Below are 25,169 nucleotides of genomic sequence, written 5' to 3' on the forward strand. Positions count from 1 at the left end.
AGCGGAGGCCGTTTAGTTGGCTTCCTGCTGGGTGCCACGGCCTCCGCAAGTCTCCGGCTGCCAGATTTCCAGCGCCATCAGCTCCGTGCCAGAGATCGGTGCAGAGCTGTATAATATATTCAAATACTCATTTCGATCTAATTAGCGGGCCCGGAGACTTGGGTTTCCTCCGGGTGCTCCAGTTTCCTCCCACGGTCCAAAGATGTGCGGGTTAGGTTGATTGGCCATGCTAAAATTGCCCTTAGTGTCCTGAGATGCATAGGTTAGAGGGATTAGTGGGTAAATATGTGGGGATATGGGGGTAGGGCCTGGGTGGGATTGTGGTCGGTGCAAACTCGATGGGCTGAATGGCCTCCTTCTGCCCTGTAGGGATTCTATGAGTTGAAGCTATATATATATATATGTGAATTAACATCATTTTTTAATGACTCAACATTTCCTTCTAGGCCTTCCTGAAGCCTGAGTTACTTGGTGATGTGTTTTCAAGACACGAGGTTCCTCGCAGAGTGAAAAGGAGTGATATTGGAGAGAAAGTCTTATACCGTGATTACTTCATGTCTGGCTGGTGAGTATTTAAAGTTTTGAGTTTTAAAGTTTATTTATTAGTCACAAGTAGACTTAGATTAACACTGCAATGAAGTTACTGTGAAATTCCCCTAGTCGCCACACTCCGGCACCTGTTCGGGTACACTGAGGGAGAATTTAGCATGGCCAATGCACCCTAACCAGCATGTCTTTCTGACTTTGGGAGGAAACCGGAGCACCCGGAGGAAACCCACGCAGACACGGGGAGAACGTGCAGACTCCGCACAAACAGTGACCCAAGCTGGGAATCGAACCCATGTAACTTTGTTAAACCATCTGCAATCCTGGAAAATCGAGCTTCCACATTTTAAAAATAATATTTGCTGGTCTTCCTCTATTTATTTATTTATTTATTTATTTATTAATTACTTTAATTTTCTTTCCTGTTCTCTTTACTCTCTGTATACTGGGAAGAATTCTGCGGCTGAGTGTAGACCAACAGTCCAGTTAATATTGCTGTTGATTTTTTGAGAAAAGTGAAAATGGCTCTCATGCATTCTTCCTTCTCAGTTCCATTTGTGAGTGAGTGCCAGTCCTCCGTCTAATGCTGATCTTTTCATATCGAATGTTTTGCCCTAGTTTGTGTTCATAGTAATGGGCGTTGCTCGACATCAAGACATCATTTTACCAAGTGCGGCATTGAGGCGTTCCAGCAAATATGAAGTCAATGGGAATCAGAGGGCAATCTCTCCATTGGTTGGGGTCATCCCTAGCACCAAACACAGAGTGGCTGCAGTGTGTACCATCTACAAGACGCATTGCAACTACTCACCAAGGCTCCCGTGCCAACACCTTCCAAGCCCGCAACCTCTACCACCTAGAAGGATAAGGGCAGCAGATACACCGTAAGTCGACAGCTGCACAAGTGAAGAATCATTAACTTAAAACTTGCCTCGCGCATTCACCATAGAACATAGAACAGTACAGCACAGAACAGGCCCTTCGGCCCACGATGTTGTGCCGAGCTTTATCTGAAACCAAAATTGTCCCATTCTGGGACAATTATCTGAAATTTATCTGAAGCCACATTGTCCCATTCTGATTCATGGGTTTGTGTGAATGAATATGCATTTTTTTATTGTTTCTCTGGATTCATAGAATCCCTACAGTGCAGAAGGAGGCCATTCGGCCCATCGAGTCTGCACCGACCACAATCCCACAAGATCCTATCCCCATAACCCCATGCATTTACATGGGGTTATGGGGATGCAAAGGCAATTTAGCATGGCCAATCCACCTAACCTGCACATCTTTGGAGTAAACCGGAGCACCCGGAGGAAACCCACACAGACAAAGGGAGAACGTGCAAATTCCACACAGACAATGACCCAAGCCAGGAATCGAACCCGGGTCCCTGGCACTGTGAGGCAGCAGTGCTAACCACTGCGCCACTGTTATATGGGATTTTATCAAAGTTTCTGAGAATCCAAATACACTACCGCCAGAATTTTACCCTCCCTCCCAGCACAGGATTCGAAGCGGGCGAGGAGCAGATGAGGAGAGATTGGGTAGACTGGGGTTGTTCTCCTTGGAAAGACGGAGAATGAGGGGCGATCTAATAGAGGTATACAAGATTATGAAGGGTATAGATAGGGTGAACAGTGGGAAGCTTTTTCCCAGGTCGGAGATGACGATCACGAGGGGCCACGGGCTCAAGCTGAGAGGGGCGAAGTATAACTCAGACATCAGAGGGACATTTTTTTCACAGAGGGTGGTGGGGGCCTGGAATGCGCTGCCAAGTAGGGTGGTGGAGGCAGGCACGCTGACATCGTTTAAGACTTACCTGGATAGTTACATGAGCAGCCTGGGAATGGAGGGATACAAACAATTGGTCTAGTTGGACCAAGGAGCGGCACAGGCTTGGAGGGCCGAAGGGCCTGTTTCCTGTGCTGTGCTGTACTGTTCTTTGTTCTTTGTTCATGGAAAGGTCTGTTGGCCTTGGGTGGGATTTTATAGTTTTGAGATGAACAAGGCTGACCATTAAACAGTTGCACTTTATCCCTACACTTGGTTTAAATCCAAAGTGTGCTCAAACTTACACTGACAACCAATTTAAGATTATCTGTCAGGCCCGCAATGTGGCTCAGCTAGAAGCTACATATTCATACGCAAGGCCGCGACCTCTGCAAACAAAAAGAACCTGTCCTGGCATTGCGCCTTTTCCTACCAAACAAAGGCATGGAGGACTATTGTTCCCTGGTGTATCTGGCCGGCAATGGCCTAGAGGTATTATCGCTGGGCTATTAACCCAGAAACTCAGCTAATGTTCTGAGGACCCAGATTCAAATCCTGCCACGCTAGATGGTGGAATTTGAATAAAAAATATCTGGAATTAAGAATCTAATGATGACCATGAAACCGTTGTCGATTGTCAGAAAAACCCATCTGGTTCACTAATGTCCTTTAGGGAAGGAAATCTGCTGTCCTTACTTGGTGTGGCTTACATGTGACTCCAGAGCCACAGCAATGTGGTTAACTCTCAACTACCCTCTGAAATGGCCTAGCAAGCATTCAGTTCTAGGGCAACTAGGGATGGGCAATAAATGCTGGCCAGCCAGCAACGTCCATGTCCCAAGAATGAATAAAAAAATCAACTTGCCTGGTTTGAAAAGCATTCTTCTTGGCGATGGCTGTACCAATCAGAGTTCACTTGCCAAGCAGTATCCTTTTCTCATGCAGTATAAATTTTGTTATTACTATGGTCTTTATGGTTCTCTTTGAAATTTGGTATTCTTGTGCCTGTCCTGGTGAGTGCAAGATGAAAAGCTTCAACAGCATGTCTCTTTTTTTTTTCCAGCAATATTCATATTTTACCAATTATTATCCAAATTACCCAAAGACCTTTTTAAAGAAAATTTGATTTATTATTGTCACATGTATTAGTAAACAGTGAAAACTATTGTTTCTTGCGTGCTATACGCACAAAGCATACCGTTCATAGAGAAGGAAAGGAGAGAGTGCAGAATGTAGTGTTACCGTCATAGCTAGGGTGTAGAGAAAGATCAACTTAATGCAAGGTAGGTCCATTCAAAAATCTGATGGCAGCAGGGAAGAAGCTGTCCTTGAGTCGGTTGGTACGTGACCTCAGACTTTTGTATAAAATCTCATTTTATATAGCATTTTTCGTGACCTCCGGACATCCTAACACTCTTTGTGTTGCATTTGACAAGGTGCCACACCAAAGACTGCTACATAAAATAAAGGTGCACGGTATTACGGGTAATGTATTAGCATGGATAGAGGATTGGTTAACTAACAGAAAGCAAAGAGTGGGGGTAAATGGGTGTTTTTCTGGTTGGCGATCAGTGACTAGTGGTGTGCCTCAGGGATCAGTGTTGGTTCCGCATTTGTTTACGATTTACATAGATGATTTGGAGTTGGGGACCAAGTGTAGTGTGTCAAAATTTGCAGATGACGCTAAGATGGGTGAAAGAGCAAAGTGTGCAGAGGATACTGAAAGTCTACAAAGGGATATAGATAATCTAAGTGAGTGGGTGAGGGTCTGGCAGATGGAGTACAATGTTGGTAAATGTGAGGTCATCCATTTTGGTAGGAATAACAGCAAAATGGACTATTATTTAAATGGTAAAAAATTGCAGCATGCTGCTATGCAGAAGGACCTGGGAGTCCTTGTGCAGGAATCTCAAGGAGTTGGTTTGCAGGTGCAGCAGGTAATTAAGAAGGCAAATGGAATTTTGTCCTTCATTGCTAGAGGGATGGAGTTTAAAAACAGCAAGGTTATGTTGCAGCTGTATAAGGTGCTGGTGAGGCCACACCTGGAGTACTGTGTACAGTTTTGGTCTCCTTACTTGAGAAAGGGTATACTGGCACTGGAGGGGATGCAGAGGAGATTCACTAGGTTGATTCCGGAGTTGAGAGGGTTGGCTTATGAGGAGAGACTGAGTAGACTGGGGCTATACTCATTGGAATTCAGAAGAATGAGGGGAGATCTTATAGAAACATATAAGATTATGAAGGGAATAGGTAAGAGAGAAGCAGCGAAGTTGTTTCCACTGGCAGGTGAAACTAGAACTAGGGGGCATAGCCTCAAAATAAGGGGAAGCAGATTTAGGACTGAGTTGAGGAGTAACTTCTTCACACAAAGGGTTGTGAATCTATGGAATTCCCTGCCCAGTGAAGCAGTTGAGGCTACCTCATTGAATGTTTTTAAGGCAAGGATAGATACATTTTTGAACAGTAAAGGAATTAAGGGTTATGGTGAGCGGGCGGGTAAGTGGAGCTGAGTCCACAAAAAGATCAGCCATGATCTTATTGAATGGCGGAGCAGGCTCGAGGGGCCAGATGGCCTACTCCTGCTCCTAGTTCTTATGTTCTTATGTTTACAGCTAATGAAATACTTTTTGAAGTGTGGTCACATTGTAATGTCGGAAATGCAGCAACCAATGTTGGTTCAGGGCAGGTTTTAGCCAGAGCTCACCTGCTACCCTTCAAGATAGTATCGTGGGATCTACCCTGAGAAGGTAGGTGGGGTGTCCAGAATGGGACCTGAACCCACAATGTTGACACTGAGGGAAGAGTGTTACCATAGCTGATGTAGGTTTATTCTGAAGCTCTGTAATATGATACTTAATATTCTTATCACAAACAACTTTTCTCATGTCAGCAAGATGGGTACCTCCTCTCTTTATAAACCCATGCTGGTTTAAAGTCATTACTCTCAGTCTTGTGTCTGCTTTCAGGGGATACAAAACCGCACAAGAAGATGACCTCAAGTACCCTGTTGTGCACGGAGATGGAAGACAGGTACACCTTTGAAAGTTCACTGTACAAACTGTCAGTGCATCAGTATTCACAAAGGAGAGGGACCTGTTGACTGGGAGTGTCTCAGAGAGATGTGTTGACCCGTTAGAAAAAAATCTCAATTACAAGGGAGGAAGTGTTAGGTTTTTTAGGAAACATTAAGACAGACAAATCCCCAGGGCCGGATGGCATCTATCCTAGACTCCTCAGGGAGGCAAGAGGTGAAATTGCTGGGCCTCTACCAGAAATCTTTGTCTCTTCACTGGACACAGGTGAGGTCCCAGAGAATTGGAGGATAGCAAATGTAGTCCCGTTATTTAAGAAGGGTAGCAAGGATAACCCGGGTAATTATAGGCCGGTGAGCTTGACGTCCGTGGTAGGGAAATTGTTGGGGAAGATTCTGAGAGATAGGATATATGCGCATTTAGAACTGAATAATCTCATTAGCGATAGACAGCATGGTTTTGTACGAGGGAGATCATGCCTCACAAATTTGGTTGAGTTTTTTGAGGAGGTGACAAAAACGATTGACGACGGAAGGGCTGTGGATGTCGTCTATATGGATTTTAGTAAAACGTTTGACAAGGTCCCTCATGGCAGGCTGGTGCAAAAGGTTAAATCTCTCGGGATAAAAGGTGAACTAGCTAGATGGGTGGAGAACTGGTTTAGCCATAGAAGACAGAGGGTAGCAGTGGAGGGGTCTTTTTCCGGTTGGAGGTCTGTGACTAGTGGAGTTCCGCAGGGCTCTGTACTGGGACCTCTGCTGTTTGTGATATATATAAATGATTTGGAGGAAGATGTAACTGGTGTGATCAGTAAGTTTGCGGACGACACGAAGATTGCTGGAGTTGCGGATAGTGATGAACATTGTCAGAGAATACAGCAGGATATAGAACATAGAACATAGAAAGCCACAGCACAAACAGGCCCTTCGGCCCACAAGTTGCGCCGATCACATCCCCACCTCTAGGCCTATCTATAGCCCTCAATCCCATTAAATCCCATGTACTCATCCAGAAGTCTCTTAAAAGACCCCAACGAGTTTGCCTCCACCACCACCGACGTCAGCCGATTCCACTCACCCACCACCCTCTGAGTGAAAAACTTACCCCTGACATCTCCTCTGTACCTACCCCCCAGCACCTTAAACCTGTGTCCTCTCGTAGCAACCATTTCAGCCCTTGGAAATAGCCTCTGAGAGTCTACCCTATCCAGACCTCTCAACATCTTGTAAACCTCTATCAGGTCACCTCTCATCCTTCGTCTCTCCAGGGAGAAGAGACCAAGCTCCCTCAACCTATCCTCATAAGGCATGCCCCCCAATCCAGGCAACATCCTTGTAAATCTCCTCTGCACCCTTTCAATGGCTTCAACATCTTTCCTGTAATGAGGTGACCAGAACTGCGCGCAGTACTCCAAGTGGGGTCTAACCAGGGTCCTATAAAGCTGCAGCATTATCTCCCGACTCCTAAACTCAATCCCTCGATTAATGAAGGCCAGTACGCCGTACGCCTTCTTGACCGCATCCTCCACCTGCGAGGCCGATTTAAGAGTCCGATGGACCCGGACCCCAAGGTCCTTCTGATCCTCTACACTGCTAAGAATGGTACCCTTCATATTATACTGCTGCTTCATCCCATTGGATCTGCCAAAATGGATCACCACACACTTATCCGGGTTGAAGTCCATCTGCCACTTCTCCGCCCAGTCTTGCATTCTATCTATGTCTCGCTGCAACTTCTGACATCCCTCCAAACTATCCACAACACCACCTACCTTGGTGTCGTCAGCAAACTTACCAACCCATCCCTCCACTTCCTCATCCAGGTCATTTATGAAAATGACAAACAGCAAGGGTCCCAGAACAGATCCCTGGGGCACTCCACTGGTCACTGACCTCCATGCAGAGAAAGACCCCTCCACAGCCACTCTCTGCCTTCTGCAGGCAAGCCAGTTCTGGATCCACAAGGCAACAGCCCCTTGGATCCCATGCCCTCTCACTTTCTCAAGAAGTCTTGCATGGGGGACCTTATCGAACGCCTTGCTGAAGTCCATATAGACCACATCCACCGCTCTTCCTTCGTCAATGTGTTTGGTCACATTTTCAAAGAACTCAACCAGGCTCGTAAGGCACGACCTGCCCTTGACAAAGCCGTGCTGACTACTTTTGATCATACTAAACTTCTCTAGATGATCATAAATCCTGTCTCTCAGGATCCTCTCCATCAACTTACCAACCACTGAGGTTAGACTCACCGGTCGGTAATTTCCCGGGCTGTCCCTGTTCCCTTTCTTGAATATAGGGACCACATCTGCAATCCTCCAATCCTCCGGAACCTCTCCCGTCTCCATCGACGATGCAAAGATCATCGCCAAAGGCTCCGCAATCTCCTCCCTCGCCTCCCACAGTAACCTGGGGTACATCCCATCCGGTCCCGGCGACTTACCAACCTTGATGCCATTCAATAGTTCCAACACATCCTCTTTCTTTATGTCCACATGCTCGATCCTTTCTGTCCACCGCAAACCAGCAGTACAGATAGGCTGGAACATTGGGCGGAGAAATGGCAGATGGAATTTAATCCAGATAAATGCGAAGTGATGCATTTCGGTAGATCTAATGTAAGGGGGAGCTATACAATAAATGGCAGAACCATCAGGAATATAGACACACAGAGGGATTTGGGTGTACAAGTCCACAGATCCTTGAAGGTGGCAGCACAGGTGGAGAGGGTGGTGAAGAAGGCATATGGCATGCTTGCCTTTATTGGACGGGGCATAGAATATAAAAGTTGGCATATGATGTTGCAGCTGTATAGAACGTTGGTTAGGTCACATTTGGAATACTGCGCCCAGTTCTGGTCGCCACACTACCAGAAGGACGTGGAGGCTTTGGAGAGAGTACAGAAAAGGTTTACCAGGATGTTGCCTGGTATGGAGGGTCTCGGCTATGAGGAGAGATTGGGTAAACTGGGGATGTTCTCCCTGGAAAGACGGAGGATGAGGGGCGACCTAATAGAGGTGTATAAAATTATGAAGGGCATAGATAGAGTGAACAGTGGGAAGCTTTTTCCCAGGTCAGAGGTGACGAACGCAAGGGGACACAGGTTCAAGGTGAGGGGGGCAAGGTTCAACACAGATGTCAGGGGGACGTATTTTACACAGAGGGTGGTGGGGGCCTGGAATGCACTCCCAAGCAAGGTGATTGAGGCGGACACGCTGGGATCGTTTAAGACTTATCTAGATAGCCACATGAACAGACTGGGGATAGAGGGATACAAACGAATGGTCTTGTTGGGCACATGAGCGGCGCAGGCTTGAAGGGCCTGTTCCTGTGCTGTATTGTTCTTTGTTCTTTCTTTGTCCTAGATGGTGCAATATTGAAGAGAGCACAGCCCTGATGATGCCCATGGAGCAGTGATGGGCAGCCTAGGCTAGTGAGTGGGGACATGGTTGGCCCTCTTTCATCTCAGTGGGCCACATAACTGAAATCGGGCTTGTTCACTAACCATAACCCCATGGACAAGATTAAATACATTTAATACATGTCAAATATTTCATAAGATGTAGAAAATAGTTAATTATTTGTATATTAATAGAACTATTATCAACTTCACATGCTAAAAAGGACACAGAGGGAGAGCGCACAGCTCTCACAGTCAATGTTGTGAGCAAGCAGCTCACTTCACTTGCCCTTGCTTTACATGCATGTCAGTTCAGTCATACCGGTAGGAAAAAAGACATCAGCGGAATGCGGCAACCTTGCATGTGGCCAACACTCAACAAATTGTCTCCTGGGCTGCACTCAGAATCCAGATGGATGGCGTGTGGCCCCCAGGCTCCTGTTTTCCCACCTCCACCAGAGAGCAAGCAGTGACATTGCTGTCATCATCGTTTTTAGGAAGACAAATTGATTGAGGGTAACATGGTGGCACAGTGGTTAGCACTGCTGCCTCACAGCGCCGGGGACCCAGGTTCAATTCCCGGCTTGGGTCACTGCTTATGCGGAGTCCGCACGTTCTCCCCGTGTCTGTGTGCGTTTCCTCCGGGTGCTCCAGTTTCCTCCCACAGTCTGAAAGATGTGCAGGTTAGGTGGATTGGCCGTGCTGAATTGCCCCTTAGTGTCGGGGAGGGGGGGGGGGGCTAGTTAGGGTAAATGCATGGGGTTATGGGGATAGGGCCTGGGTGGGATTGTGGTCGGTGCAGACTCAATGGGCCGAATGGCCTGCCTCTGCACTATGACCTTTGTCACATTTCCACTTGAGTGGGCCATTAACAGTTGTACACAAAACCTTGTGGGTTTACTCCTATAGTTAAAAACATGGAGCAGAAACAGGATCTGCGGCAGCAGAAGAATTGAGCTGAACTTTACCAATGTTCGACCCGATATAGGCCAATCTCACACTCAAGCCTGCTTGGCCATTCAGTTGGGTGATAGCCGATTCTGTTCCATTTATCCACCTCTGGCCCACATCCTTTGACACTATCACTGAAGACGGGTTTCACAAGCGTGCTGGCTGAAGGTCCTTTGCATTTGGACACTGCAGCATAGAGTATCACAGGGCTTTGACACAAGGACGTGGTTTCCTCTCTGACGATCCCTCACATAGCGGGTTCCCACCTGGGGGTGAACCAGAGTGAGCAGGGGCCAGTCTATTTGCCGGAGTGAAGGTCGGAGGGATGAGATTTCCTGCTGTGTTTATGTTCACAAGCAGCAGACTCCAGGCTATTAATCGCTCGATCCCTGCTTTATTCCCAGTCGCCTGATTACAGTGGGAGCAGAATAGTTGCCACTACATGGGGAAGTGGGAGTGCCATTCCTGTTTCTTGTCACTGGTGACTGCCGAAATGTGGGGATGTTTGCAGCTCTGCTGAGCGCAATGTTGGGCTTGGTTACAATTTCTCTTCCTCCTACACCCAGTCTCATCCACCAACTACCTTTTTCTTATTCTTTCAACATTTCTATCCAGATGGGCCTTAATGTGACTTAATTTCTCTCAATTCCTGCCAGTCATTTTGCCATTTCGCCTGACAAAGTAATTTGCCTTCCCTTTCAGACTCGTATAATGGGGACGATCGCAGTCACACGAGGCTTTGGAGACCATGGGTTGAAGGTCTATGACACTGATCTCCATGTAAAGCCATTTTTATCCTGTATTCCCGAGGTAGGTACAGCAGAGGCTTTTACCACCCGTATCTCAGTCCCGGTATCGTTCCTGGCGGTGGGTGGGTTTAAGAAGAAGATTCTTCACTCATTGTGTTTATATTACCAGTATTCTTTGCTGTAATTACAGCACTCTACTTTCAAACCATTAAGGGCGGCACTGCTGCTTCACAGCTCCAGGGACCCGGGTTCGATTCCCGGCTTGGGTCACTGTCTGTGTGGAGTTTGCACATTCTCCTCGTGTCCGCGTCGGTTTCCTCCGGGTGCTCCGGTTTCCTCCCACAGTCCAAATATGTGTGGGTTAGGTTGATTGGCCATGCTAAAATTGCCCCTTAGTGTCCTGAGATGTGTAGATTAGAGGGATTCGTGGGTAAAATATGTAGGGATATGGGGGCAGGGCCTGGGTGGGATTGTGGTCGGTGCAGACTCGATGGACCGAATGGCCTCTTTCTGTACTGTAGGGTTTCTATGATTTCTATGAAGTGAGTGGACTCATTGTTGCCAGTGAGGCTGAGGATGCGCAAGGAATAAATTTAGAGACAATGATGACTTGGCGGTGATATCAGTAGACCACAGGCCCAGGTTAATGCTTGAACTGCAAAAGCCTCCCTCTCTCTCTGATACAGACCCTGCTCTGTGCATTAACCACATCATCATATGACCCTGTCGATCACTCTTATCAGAAATCCCAGAGGAACTTAAGTAAACAAAAGTCCATTAACTCTACTTAAAATAAATACTTGCAATGCTGGAATGCTTTGCTTCCAAACATGCTGACTGCCTGTAGCATAAGGCTAAATTTTAAAACATTCCTCTTAAACTCTATATATATTTATCTGTATCATCATAGTAGTCACTATTGTAGGAAATCCAGCAGCCAGCTTATGCACAGCAAACTCCCATAAACAGCAATCAGAACTTGTACAAGACACGAGCTAGACCTCAGATGAAATATTGTGTACAGTTCTGGCTGCCGCACTATAGGAAGGATGTGAACACATTGGAGCGAGTGCAGGAGAGGTTTGCAAGAATGGTTCTAGGGATGAGAAACTTCAGTTATGAGGATAGATTGGAGAGGTTGGGACTGTTCTCCTTGGAGAGAAGAAGGCTAAGAGGGGATATGATAGAGCTGGACAGAGTAAATGGGGAGAAATCATTCCTGCTTGTGAAAGGATCAAGAACGAGAGGGCACAGATTTGAAGTGATTTGCAAAAGAAGCAAATGTGACGCGAGAGCGAACGTTTTCAACGCCAAGAGCATTTCAGGAACGCACTGCCTGGAAGTGCAGTGGAGGCAGATTCAATCGAGGCATTCAAGAGGACGTTACTCGAATAGAAACAATCCTCTAATGTGCAGGGGAATGGCACTAAGTCATGTGCTCATTTGGAGAGCTGGTGCAGACATGATGGGCCAAATGGCCTCCTTCCACAATTCTGTGATTTTGTGATAATGACTTGCACAGACCGAGTATCTTATCGTCTCATATTTTGGATCATTTTAGTTTGCGGATACCACATATAGATTTGTCGCGAGTGCAGACGGAACAACTAGACTTCATTAGTCAGGGGCGGTCGGCACAGTTCATGTCCTCTCGGATCAAGGACTTCCCGTGCTAAAGGTCGATGAGGTTATCAAAAATGTGGTTTTTAGATATGTTTGGATTTCAGATTTACTGACCTGGAATCTGTTTTTTAATGTTGATTTGAGGGATATGTATGTGGTATTCTGACAGTGCATGAGGGATAATAAAGTATGTGGTATTCTCTCAGTGCAGCTCTCCCCATGTACATGAAGCTAAATACCAAAATAAACTTCTACATTTAAATTATTCAATAAGTTTGTCAGTAACCAGAATCATAAATGTCAGATGTATCTTCAAGGCTTCTTCCTACTTTTTTTTTTAAAAAGGTGACAATCTTTGACCTGGGACAACATGAATTTGGGCAAAATGATGTTCTCGTAATGGCCACCGATGGATTATGGGATGTCATGTCTAATAAGGAAGTGGCAGACATCAGCCAGAGATTTTTGGAAGATGAGAAACATAATCCACGCAGGTAAAGGATGCTCCTTGTCTGTTCATTCTGTTTTCCTCACATTTGTGTGTTCTGCTCACCCTCGTGCGACATATTTAATAAACGGCAACGTGAAAAGATGATGCGTGCTGTCAAACTCCGAGATCTGATATGAATTCGACTTGTTGCTGCACCAATGCATTTGTTGATAAAGGCACCGTGTCCACTACAGACCAGAAGGCCCAAAGTTCAGTTCCCTGTCTGTACTAGACTAGCAGAAAGGGGGCACTGGTGTTAACTGATATCTATCTGAGATACAGAGGGGAAAATCAGCTGGAGTATTATTTCTGATTATTTATTCAGTGAAACCTCTTGAAAGTATCCAAAGAAAATTACAGCACAGGAACAGGCCCTTCGGCCCTCCAAGCTTGCGCCAAACATGCTACCCGCCTGAACTAAAACCCCCTACCCTTCCAGGGATCATATCCCTCTATTCCCATCCTATTCATGTACTTGTCAAGACACCCCGCAGTTGAGGCTTAGCTAGGGGGTCAGTTTAGCTCAGTTGGCTGGACGGCTGGGTCGTGATGCGGAGTGGCGCCAATAGCGCGGGTTCAATTCCCAGACCCACTGAGGTTATTCATGAAGGCCCTGCCTTCTCAACCTTGCCCCTTGCCTGAGGTGTGGTGATCCTCGCCACCTATCACAGCCTATGGTCACCTGGGACTTTACCTTGCCATAGAATCTATAGAACCATAGAATCTCTACAATGCAGAAAGAGGCTATTCGGCCCATCAAGTCCACACCGACTCTCCAACAGAGCATCTTACCACCCCTCCCCACCCCGCCTGTGCATTTGCCATGGTTAATCCACCTAATCTACACACTAAGAGGCAATTTAGCATAGCCAATCCACCTAACCTGCACATCTTTGGATGCTAAGGGACAATTTAGCAAGGCCAACCAACCCATCCTGCACATCTTTGGAGTGTGGGAGGGAACTGGTGCACCTGGAGGAAACCCCCCGCAGACACGGGGAGAACGTGTAGACTCCACAGTCACCCACGGTCAGAATCGAACCCAGGTCTCTGGAGTTGAGGCAGCAGTGTTAACCTTTCCTTTGCCTAATCACATGTATACCCCAAGCTGGTCAAATATCACGGGTGATGAATGGTAATTACACTGAGGAAATGATGGCTGAATGAAGGAAAGGAAATTTTTAAGTTGTACATAACCCATCTTTATTTCTCCAGATACACCATGCTGGCCCAGTGCCTTGTAAATAAGGCAAAAGGAACGCTACAAGACAACGAATGGAAACTGGAAGATGGCAACTACGCCTCTTTCGATGACATATCGGTATTTGTGATACCGTTGCTTAACGTAGCAGACATGGTGTAAGTCTTGGTTCGAAGAGGGCCGCACAGTTTCCGCAGCTTCCCACCGACCTTGAGTGTTCCGAGCTTAAAGCTGTGTCCAAGGTGGAATTGAGAATTGCCGCAGGTCGAAGTGGGAAACCATCGTGTGTTTGTGTGGACCCGAGTTACCGACCACTTCTCACCCTGAGCAATTCCACAAGTTAGATGGATGGGTGTTGACGGGAAGCTGCACCAGAGAAGTGACCAGTTCTGTTCATCCATTTAATGTTTCAGCACCAAGCGAGGAGCTTTTCCTTTTTTACAAAATGTTCCTTCAGTGAGGGAGCGGTTTGTGTGGCAAGTATTTGGGTTTTCAGCCACTGACGTGTACTATTCCCAACCTAAAAGGGACAAACATCTCGCTGCATTCCTGTACATCTCCTGGTTCCCAACACAAGTCCCATTTTGGGTGGCCTCTCCCCTGGGTGTCAATTTATGCCATTGACCAACTTGAGTCAGAGGGACGAGTTTGAGCAACGTGGGGTCAATGGGTCCCCTATCTTTCCTTTCACTCATTGAGATATTGTACAGTAAGTAGTCTCTCAACACCAGGTTAAAGTCCAGCAGGTTTATTCGGTTCAACGCCGGCATCTCCACATCATGTGATATGGTGGCAGAGCACGTGGGACTTCCAGTTACTGAATACCAACTAAAATACAAAATGAGGACTCTTTTTTTTTTTCAAATAAAGACATTGCTAATTGACACAGATTGAAGGGTTACAGAGATATTGGTATCGAAGATAAACATATGTACTTGGAAAGACCCAGCCCTGGGGAAAGAGAGTATATTAATGTGTTGATGAGGGGACAAATGTTTTGCCATTTTCATATCTCCCACCCTATGCCACCTTCTCATATCCATCTTTGGTTCTATGTACAAATATTGAAGGGCAGTTGATTTTCTTACGTTTTATATAACAAAAAGGACTGAAGCAAAAGTGTCCACAATTATAATGAGACTTTAAAAATCCATCGACCCACGGAGCCATTGTCGATGCCTGAACTGAACTAAACACCAAAGGCATCAGAAATCTACAGAGGACATCTCGACTTCGCCCGCGACAGCTCCATGATCAGCAAAGATTGTTTTCTGACTAATTGATGCCATTTAGGAACATTTGAGATGTTACGTTGAGCTGTTAAGCACTTTATTTCTGTGTTTTTAAATCAAAATATTCCAGCAGGAATCGAAAGGAGGGAAAGGCTGAGTTTCTGCAGAGATTCTCTCCATCATCTGTCATAACTCTGCCAGAGCGGCTGTGCTAACCCAGTTTTGGAGATGGGACGTATGCAGTTATGGGGATCCCTGCCACTCTCTTTTACAAACATTTCAAGGAATACGTGAGCGAAACCCGGGGGAGTTGGGGTGGCACAGTGGTCAGTGAGCACTGCTGCCTCACAGCACCAGGGACCTGGGTTTGATTCCCGGCTTGGGTCACTGTCTGTGTGGAGTTTGCACATTCTCACCGTGTCTGCGTGGATTTCCTCCGGGTGCTCCGGTTTCCTCCCACAGTCCGAAAGACGTGCTGGCTAGGTGCATTGGCCATGCTAAATTCTCCCTCAGTGTACCCGCACAGGCAGCGGAATGTGGCGACTAGGGGATTTTCACAGTAACTTCATTGCAGTGTTAATGTAAGCCTACTTATGACACTAAAAGTTTTAAGATTTATTTATTAGTTCAAGGGCAGCTTTTGAAGGTTTACTAAATCTCAGCCTCATAAATGTACTGTACTTATCTGGATTTCTATCGTGTTCCTCAATAAATATAAAAGCATTTTCCTTCTCTGGTGTGTGTCGAATTTACTATTGTGCATCCTTGCAGTTTAGACCTATAGAATGTAAGTCCAGAAACTCACTGTGCCACGCTTAAGCTGAGAGTACTTACCTCTGTAACTTTCAGATGCCATATGATGGAATATTCTAATGCCATTTGTAAATGTTTTAATTGTGTATGGGGTTTATAATAATTTAAATTAAAAAACTTTTGGGATCTGGTAATAGAAATGAGAGATGGAGCTCTGGAAAGTGCCAGGTAAAATCCTCTCCTTTAAGCTGCTCTTTGGGCTAAGGTTTTGCACAGCTGTGCTGATATTCCCTTTATGTGGCTTTGGGGTGTTTTACTGTGTTAAAGGAACTCTTATATATTTGTTGCCACCAGGGGAGCAAATCAATTTGATTTATTATTGTCACATGTATTAGTTTACAGTGAAAAGTATTGTTTCTTGCGCGATATACAGACAATGCATACCGTTCATAGAGAAGGAAAGGAGAGAGTGCAGAATGTAGTGTTACAGTCATAGCTAGGGTGCAGAGAAAGATCAACTTAGTGCGAGGTAGGTCCATTCAAAAGCAGCAGGGAAGAAGCTGTTCTTGAGTCGGTTGGTACGTGACCTCAGACTTTTGTATCTTTTTCCCGACGAAAGAAGGTGGAAGAGAGAATGTCCGGGGTATGTGGAGTCCTTGATTATGCTTTTGGCTTTTCCGAGGCAGTGGGAAATGTAGATAGTGCAAATGGGTGGAAGGTTGGTTTGAGTGATGGACTGGGTTTCAGACATGATCCTTTGTAGTTTCTTGCGGTCTTGGGCAGAGCAGGAGCCATACCAAGCTGTGATACAACCAGAAAGAATGCTTTCTATGGTGCATCTGTAAAAGTTGGTGAGAGTCGTAGCTGACATGCCAAATTTCCTTAGTCTTCTGAGAAAGTAGAGGCATTGGTGGGGCTTTCTTATCTATAGTGTCGGCATGGGGGGGGCGGGGGGAAACCAGGAGAGTTTGTTGGTGATTTGGACACCTAAAAACGTGAAGCTCTCGACCCTTTGTACTTCGTCCCCATTGATGTAGACAGGAGCATGTTCTCCTTTCGCTTCCTGAAGTCAATGACGATCTCCTTTGTTTTGTTGACATTGAGGGAGAGATTATTGTGGTTCCACCAGTTCACCAGATTCTCTATCTCTTTCCTGTACTGCTGTACAATTGGAAGGAATCTCTTTTCTCACTGGCAGCCAGGGAGAGGGGGGTGGGGGGAGGAACAAGATGAGAGAATATCTCCCCCTTGACATTCAATGGTATCACCAGTGCTGAATCCCCCACTATCAACATCCTGGGGGTTACCAATGACCAGAAACTGAATTGAACGGCCACATAAATACTGTGGCTACCAGAGCAGGTCAGAGGTTGGGAACTCTGCGGCGAGTAACTCAACTCCTAACCATCGCCCCCCCCCCCCCCCCCCCAAACCTGTCTGCCATCTACAAAGCTCAAGTCAGGAGTGTGATGGAATACTCTCCATTTGCCTGGATGAGTGCACCTCCAACAACACTCAAGAAGCTCAAAATCTTCCAGGAAAAAGCAGCCCATTTGATTGGCACTGCATCCACCACCCTAAACAGTCACTTCCCCTACCACTGCCACACTGGCAGCAGTGTGTACCGTCCACAAGATGCATTGCAGCAACTCACCAAAGCTCCGACTACCACCATCTAGAAGGACAAGGGCCACAGAAACACCACCTGCAAATTCCCCTCAGGAAGGAAATCTGCTGTCCATGCTCACAGCCTGGCCTATATGTCTTGACCCTTCATTGCACTATGAATAGGCCTGCCAAACAACTCTTCTCAAGAAGGTGACTCAACACTGCCACCTTCAGGGCTGATTAGGGATGGGCAATAAATGCTGGCTTTGCCAATAGCCCATTAATAAATAAAAACAGATGTACTGATTCTGGGACATTCTGGTGCTCTTCATTATGACACACACGGACTAGCAGAACAAGAATGACATCCTTCCCAAATGTAAAGGGATAAGTTACACGATTTGCTGAGATAGTGATGAATAAGAAACCGCATCCAGGTACATAAAATTGAGAGAATCAATAAATCTTACACTGTGCATATATATATATATATATACAGTAAGGAGTCTAACAACACCAGGTTAAAGTCCAACAGGTTTATTTGGTAGCAAACGCCACTTGCTACCAAATAAACCTGTTGGACTTTAACCTGGTGTTGTTAGACTCCTTACTGTGTTTACCCCAGTCCAACGCCGGCGTCTCCACATATATATATATATATGCATAATCACCTATGTGGACATTAACTTAAAATATTCTTATTTGTTGATATTGCTCCTGTGAAGATTTTGATTTATTATTGTCACTTGTATTGGGATACAGTAAAAAGTATTGTTTTTTGTGCGCTATACAAAGCATACCCTTCATAGAGTATAGAGTACATAGAGGAGAAGGAAAGGAGAGGGTGCAGGAGAGGAGAGTAGTGCAGAAGACCTTTCCCTGCTTGCTTCTAAATTTTCTACATTAAATTTTGATAATTACTGAAAGCATTTCTGAACTGTTCCCTCCTGGAGTTTTTATATAGTCAGCATTTTCTCATCCTGGTTGTATAGCACCACCTGGTGCTCATTGTATACATTACACTTTTAAGACAAAGTGGCTGAAGTCTCCATGGCCTTGGTGGTGGTACAGCAAGTTATGGGGAGGACACAGAGGCTGAAAACAGCTATTGGATAGGTTAGGTGAGTGGCAAATGGAGCATAATATGAAGTATTTGATTTGATTTAATTTATTATTGTCACAGTGGAAAGTATTGTTTCTTGTGCACTATACAGATGAAGCATACCATTCATAGAGAAGGAAATGAGAGTGCAGCATGTAGTGTTACAGTCATAGCTAGGGCGTAGAGAAAGATCAACTTAATACGAGGTAGGTCCATTCAAAAGTCTGACAGCGGCATGGAAGAAGCTGTCCTTGAGTCAGTTGGTACGTGACCTCAGACTTTTGTATCTTTTCCCCGACAGCAGAAGGTAGAAGAGAGAATGTCCGGGGTGCGTGGGGTCCTTAATTATGCTGGCTGCTTTTCCAAGCAGCGGAAAGAGTAGACGGAGTCAATGGATGGGAAACTGGTTTGCGTGACGGGACTGGGCTACGTTCACAACCCTGTGTAGTTCCTTGCGGTCTTGGGCAGAGCAGGAGCCATACCAAACTGTGATACATCCGGAAAGAATGCTTTCTATAGTGCATCTGTAAAAGTTGGTGAGAGTTGTAGTGGACATGCTGAATTTCCTTAGTCTCCTGAGAAAGTAGAGGTGTTGATGGGCTTTCTTAACTATAGTGTCGGCATGGAGAGATGAGGACAGGTTGTTGGTGATCTGGACATTTAAAAACTTGAAGCTCTTGGCCATTTCCACTTTGTCCCCATTGATGTAGACAGGGGCATGTCCTCCACTATGCTTCTTGACATCCATGACTATCTCCATTATTTGGTTATTCATTGCACTTCAAAAATATAATCACTATTTTTGGTGTATTAATTAAATTTGCTCAATGCAGCAAGTCCTCACTTAAAGTTGTGGTTTCATTCTTGAAAGGAACAATCTTTAGTGAATCAGATTTTCTCATTAAAATCTGCAGTCAGGTTCTATAGGACCATTGGAAAATGCATCAAACCCTATGACTTGCAATATTAAATTCCTATATTGGTAAGTGAAATCACTTTTATTTTAAAAGTTATAACCGTGAACTACAGGGTAGTTAGTCCAACATCCAGTTGTTGGGAAAGTGCTGGAATCTATTATGAAGGAAGCTATTTACCTCCTGCTTGCTGAGATTCCCGCTCGCCACACATCCCGCTTCCCCGACCCTCTCTCTTGCTGCCAACCCTCTGGTTCGTGACCTCTCCCATTACCCTCTCCTGAATTCTTACCATGAGTGTTAGATGCTGGAGATCGGTGGATAGAAGCAGGAGAACGTGCAAGGTGGAAGTTGCAAACTCAAAGGTTGGTAGGGAGAGGGAAGGTCAGGGGGTAGCACAGGGTGTGGGCTGGGGGGTCTGGAACAGGGAAGGGCGAGTGAGTGGGCTGCATGAATGGCCCTCCTTCATCGCAATGGGCCGTAAGATTGGAATTGGATTTGTTCACTAACTAGGAATAAGATTGAATACAATTATTACCTGCCAAATATTACATCACCAGTTAGAAAAGGCTTAACCGATCATTTTTTAAATTCATTAATGGGACATGGGTGTTGCTGGCTGGCCAGCATTTATTGCCCATCCCCAGTTGCCTGAGGGCAGTTGAGAGTCAACCACATTGCTGTGGCTCTGGAGTCACATGTAGTCCAGACCAGGTAAGGATGGTAGATTTCCTCCCCTGAAAGACATTAGTGAACCAGATGGGTTTTTTCAACATCAACAATGGTTTCATGGTCATCAGTAGTTTCCTTAATTCCAGATATTTTTTATTGAATTCAAATTTCACCATCTGCCGTGGCGGGATTCGAACCCAGGTCCCCAGAACATTAGCTGAGTTTCCTGGAATAGTGATAATACCACTAGGCCATCACAGCTTCAAATGGTAAAAACGAATTAAATACTTAAATACAGGGAGGATCAGGCAGTGGCAAAGACCACAAACTGGAGAATTTTGGGTGAAGGAGAGGGTCACAGAAAGCAGAGGCCACAAGCTGGGAAGTATGGGGCAAGAGGGGAGGGTCAGAGGCTGTGAACTGAAGGGTTTGGAGCGTTGGGGGAGGGGGGGGGGGAAGAATAGGGAATGGCAGAGGTCTCTCCAAAATGGCAATCTGATTATGCAGTCTTGCATCAGATCCAGAACTAATTGACTTCAAAATGAAACTTGCAAGAATCTACTGATGACCATGAAACCATTGTCAATTGTCGGAAAAACCCATCTGGTTCATGAATGTCCTTTAGGGAAGGAAATCTACCATTCTTGCCTGGTCTGGCCTACATGTGACTCCAGAGCCACAGCAATGTGGTTGACTCTCAACTGCCCTGAGGCAACTGGGGATGGGCAATATGTGAACAGATGGGGAATAGAGGGATACAGACACAGGCTTGGTGGGCCGAAGGGCCTGTTCCTGTGCTGTATTGTTCTATGTTAACTGCTTGATGTTAAAGCATCAACTTAAATCACAATAAGTAGTCTCACAACGCCAGGTTAAAGTCCGACAGGTTTATTTGGTGGCACGAGCTTTTGGAACGTTGTCCCTTCATCAGGTGAGTGATCAAGCTTGTGCTACCAAATAAACCTGTCGGACTTTAACCTGGTGTTGAGATTACTTACTGTGCTTACCCCAGTCCAACGCCGGCAACTCCACATCACAACTGAACCCAGAGCAATTTAAAATAGGGACTTACTGTACAAGAGATTTTTTTAGTAATCATTCTTTGAATATGAAGTACAGACTTAACAGAAGGTGATAGAGTGTGATTAATTAAATATGTTTTGTGTTTTTACCCTAATGCCATTGTTATTTCTGATGCATCTTCCAACGTGTGAAGGCCAGATGGTTGCAGCACACTGTGCAATGAATTGCTCAGTCTAGGTGCATGGATTAAGTTTGACTTCAACCTGTCCAATAAACATGAGCCAAATAAATCCTTTGGGGGAGGGAAACAAAGGCAGCAAAACATTCCCCGCCTTGAGCCAAGATCTGGAGACATCTGCTGGCCAACAAAATGGTCTTAAAACACCCCCCCCCCAGATGCTACTGAATACAGAAAAAAGCTCCAGCGCACAGCACAGCACCTATATCTGCCTCACAGATTATTTAAGATTACGTCCTTTTATTTCCTGTCCCTTAAAAGATACGTGCAAATTTTAAGCAGATTTTTTTTAAAAATTCTGTTAAACCATTTTGGCATGGGCAGCGAGTCACAGAAGGACACCATAGACCTAGGTTTCCAGTTAAGGGTTTAACTCGCAATTGTCCAGAAGGGCTAACTTCTATGGACAGCGCGGTGGCACAGTGGTTAGCATTGCTGCCTCACAACGCCAGTGGCCCAGGTTCCATTCCTGGCTTGAGAGAGATTGTCTGTGTGGAGTTTGCATGTTCTTTCCGTGTCTGTGTGGGTTTCCTCTGGGTGCTCCGGTTTCCTCCCACAGTCCGAAGGACGTGCTGGTTAGGTGAATTGGCCGTGGTAAATTCTCCCTCAGTGTAACCCGAACAGGTGCCGGAGTGTGGCGACTAGGGGATTTTCACAGTAACTTCATTGTAGCGTTAATGTAAGCCTCCTTGTGACGCCAATAAATAAGCTTTTTAAAAAAAACTTCTCCTGGAGAATTGCACTGGGCTGGGAACCATCTGACAAAGTGACTTAAGTCACTAAACTTTCGATGATTCTGCCAGATTTACACCAACAGTTACTCTGAAAATGCAAGAAGAAACAAAGCAACTTCTACCTTCAGCGTAACTGTTTTAAACACCCAGACCAAGCCCAGCACGGGGAACCCCCCCCCCCAACAAACATATTCCTAACCCCACAGGATGCCCCCCTCCATTCCCCTACCTCCAAGCTGCGGGCCTGAATCAGTCTGCCTCCCCAAACCCGACCCACCAAATCCCATCCACACCAACTTTCTCCCTGGCCTGTGTCCTATTGATATATTTTATGTTTAAGGGGGGAACTGTTTTAAGATGCAGTGTTTTGTTACAAGCAGTCAGTTAGTTTGGAAGGAATACAGCAAGATGCTGGAAAGCAGAATAATTACTCATTTTGGGCATGTAAGTGTTTATTTAGCAGAAGGGTTAATGAGTTTTTGTTTACCAAAGAGGACCACCCTTGGAATGTTCTCTCGATTAAAGGAATGAAAAGGTGAGTTAGGTATACAGGGTCATATAGTCCTGCGATATTAGAAATGGGAGGAGCTAGATCTGTAACTAAGAAAAACAACTTTGAGTCCAGTTGCTGGAGAGGGCGGCTTAAAGGTAACAGCCTACAAGCAGATCTCTCTCTCTACAAAACTTCTCGGGAAGCTCCAAAACTGTTAACAAAGGTGAAAGCAAGTATGCCTAGATTTGCTACCAAGCAGGGGTTAAGTCTATAAGAGAAATATTGCTTAGTTGGAACGGAATAGTTAGAAGTTTGTTTCTTCTCATGTTTGGAGCAGCATGGTGGCAGTGTTAGCACTGCTGCCCCACAGCACCAGGGACCTAGGTTCAATTCCAGCTTCAGGTTACTCACTGTCTTGTGTGGAGTCTGCACGTTCTCCCCATGTCTGTGTGGGTTTTCTCCAGGTGCTCCGGTTTCCTCCCACACTCCCAAGATGTGTGGGTTAGGTTGATTGACTATGCTAAATTGCTCCTTCGGGGGATTAGTAGGGTAAATATGTGGGATTATGGGGATAGGGCCTGGGTGGGATTATTGTTGATGCAGACTCCATGGACAAATGGCCTCCTTCTGCACAGTAGGGATTTCATGATTCTATGTTTAAATGTCCCAACAGTTGAGTTAAACGGTTTCATTTTGTTAGAGATATATTTAAACTGCGATGTTTTGATTTGCCAAAATGAAAAATTGTTGGGGCCCAGTCTGGCTTTATAACATATCTTAGGAGGGCCTGAATTCTTGAAGTGCATCCAGGAGAGTTCTTTGAGCCAGCGCATAGAGAGTTGTACAAGAGAGAGGGCTGTACTTTACCTAATTTTAGGGAATGAAGTTGGACAGGTGGTAGATCTGTGAGTAGAGGAGCACTGTGGTGATAGTAACCATAATAGAGTAGCTATAGTAAAGTACAAAGATGGACTGAAATGAAAGATTCTGAATTACAGCGGGGGTGGGGTGGGGTTGATTTTAATAGGGTAAGACATGATCTGATCAAAATGGACTGGGAGCAACTACTTGTAGGAAAACCCACACCAGAGCTGTGGGAGCTGTTCAGAAAGGAAATACAAAGTATAAAGCCGTGAAGGATGGGACCAAAAGGTCCAGAGAACCTTGGATGTCAAGGCAAATACAGGACTGGATAAGGAAAAAAGGCTTGTATAGGACACTGGAAACAGTTGATGCTCCAGAGAATAGCAAGTGCAGGAATTAGGAGCGAAGAAATTAGGAGCAAACAGGGGTCTGTGAAATAAATGAACAGGTTAGCATTGAGGGAGAGGAAGTGCTAGCGCTTTTAGCAGGATTAAAATTGGATAAAACCCCAGACCCAGATGAAAGACGGAAGGGGATTACAGGAGCTCTGACGCTAATTTTCAAATTCCCTCTGAGCACAAGGAATGTGATACCATTATTCAAGAAGGGGAGTAAGGAAAAACCATGTAACTATATGCCAGTTAGTCTAACAATTAGCAGTAGGGAAATTATTAGAAAAATTCTGAGGGACAGAATTAAGGATAGTCAACATGACTTTGCCAAGGGCAAATCATGTCAAGCAAATTTGATTGAATTTTGCAAGGTGACCAGGTGTGTAAATGAGGGCAGCGCAGTTGATGAAGTCTATATGGACTTCAGTAAGGCTTTTGACAAGATCCCACATGGCAGAGACTGGTGAAGGTGGTAACTCATGGGATCCAGGACAATTTGGATCCAAAGTTGGCTTAGTGGCAGGAGACAGAGGGTATTGGTCAAAGGCTGTTCTTGTGACTGGAAGCCTGTGTCCAGTGGTGCATCATAGAGAACAGTGCTGAGTCCCTTGCTGTTTTTGTTGTGTACATTAATGATCTACAATGTTGGAGTTTGGGGGGGGGGGGGCGGGTTGGGAGGCGGCAGGAACGAATGACCAGCAAATTTACAGATGGCACAAAAATCGGTGTGCTAAATAGCAAGGAGAAAAGCCTTAGGATTACATGGCGATATAGACAGGCTGGTCAGGTAGGCAGAACAGTGGCAAATGGAATTTAACCCTTAAAAACATTATGCAGCATTTTGGGAGGACTAACAAGCTAAGGGATTACACAATGAATGCAGGACGCTAGGATGTATAGCGAACCAGGATCCATGTCCATAGATTCCTGAAGGCAGTAGGGCAAGTAGATATGGTTGTTAAAAACAGTCTTTATTAACCGAGGCATAGGTTATAAGAGCAGGGAGGTTATGATGAAGCTGTATAAAACACTCATTAGGCCACAGCTAATGCAGTTCTGGTTGTCACACTACAGGAAGAATGTGATTGCACTAAAAAGGGTGCACAGCAGATTCACCAAGATGTTGCCTGGGCTGGAGCATTTCAGTTATAAAGAGAGGCTGGGTTTGATCTCCTTAGAGCAGAGAAGGCGGAGGTGGGACCTGATGTGTACAAAATTATGAAGGACAGATAGGGTAAATAAGAAACTTTTCCCCTTAGTAGAAGGGTCAGTAACCAGGTGCACAAATTTACAGTAACAGGTCGGAGATTTAAGGAAAATGTTTTCACCCACTTGGTGGGAATCTTAAACTCACTGTCTGAAAGGGTGTTAGTGGGGGGG

The 25,169-nt window shown here is 45.5% G+C and overlaps 1 protein-coding gene across 1 annotated transcript in view; it reads left to right on the top strand.

The window, feature by feature from the left end:
• The window catches only part of LOC144491693 (protein phosphatase 1M-like), a 44,278-nt gene extending 28,548 nt beyond the window's left edge, over positions 1-15,730 (top strand). Inside the window, exons 6-10 of the mRNA XM_078209877.1 lie at positions 447-565; positions 5,286-5,349; positions 10,404-10,511; positions 12,419-12,567; positions 13,779-15,730. Of these exons, the coding sequence (XP_078066003.1) occupies positions 447-565; positions 5,286-5,349; positions 10,404-10,511; positions 12,419-12,567; positions 13,779-13,926 (588 nt within the window). The 3' untranslated portion in view covers positions 13,927-15,730. The remainder of the gene's footprint in view (positions 1-446; positions 566-5,285; positions 5,350-10,403; positions 10,512-12,418; positions 12,568-13,778) is intronic.
• Positions 15,731-25,169: the final 9,439 nt, after the last annotated feature.

This window comes from Mustelus asterias, chromosome 3 (assembly GCF_964213995.1).
Source record: "Mustelus asterias chromosome 3, sMusAst1.hap1.1, whole genome shotgun sequence".
Lineage (NCBI taxonomy): Eukaryota > Metazoa > Chordata > Chondrichthyes > Carcharhiniformes > Triakidae > Mustelus > Mustelus asterias.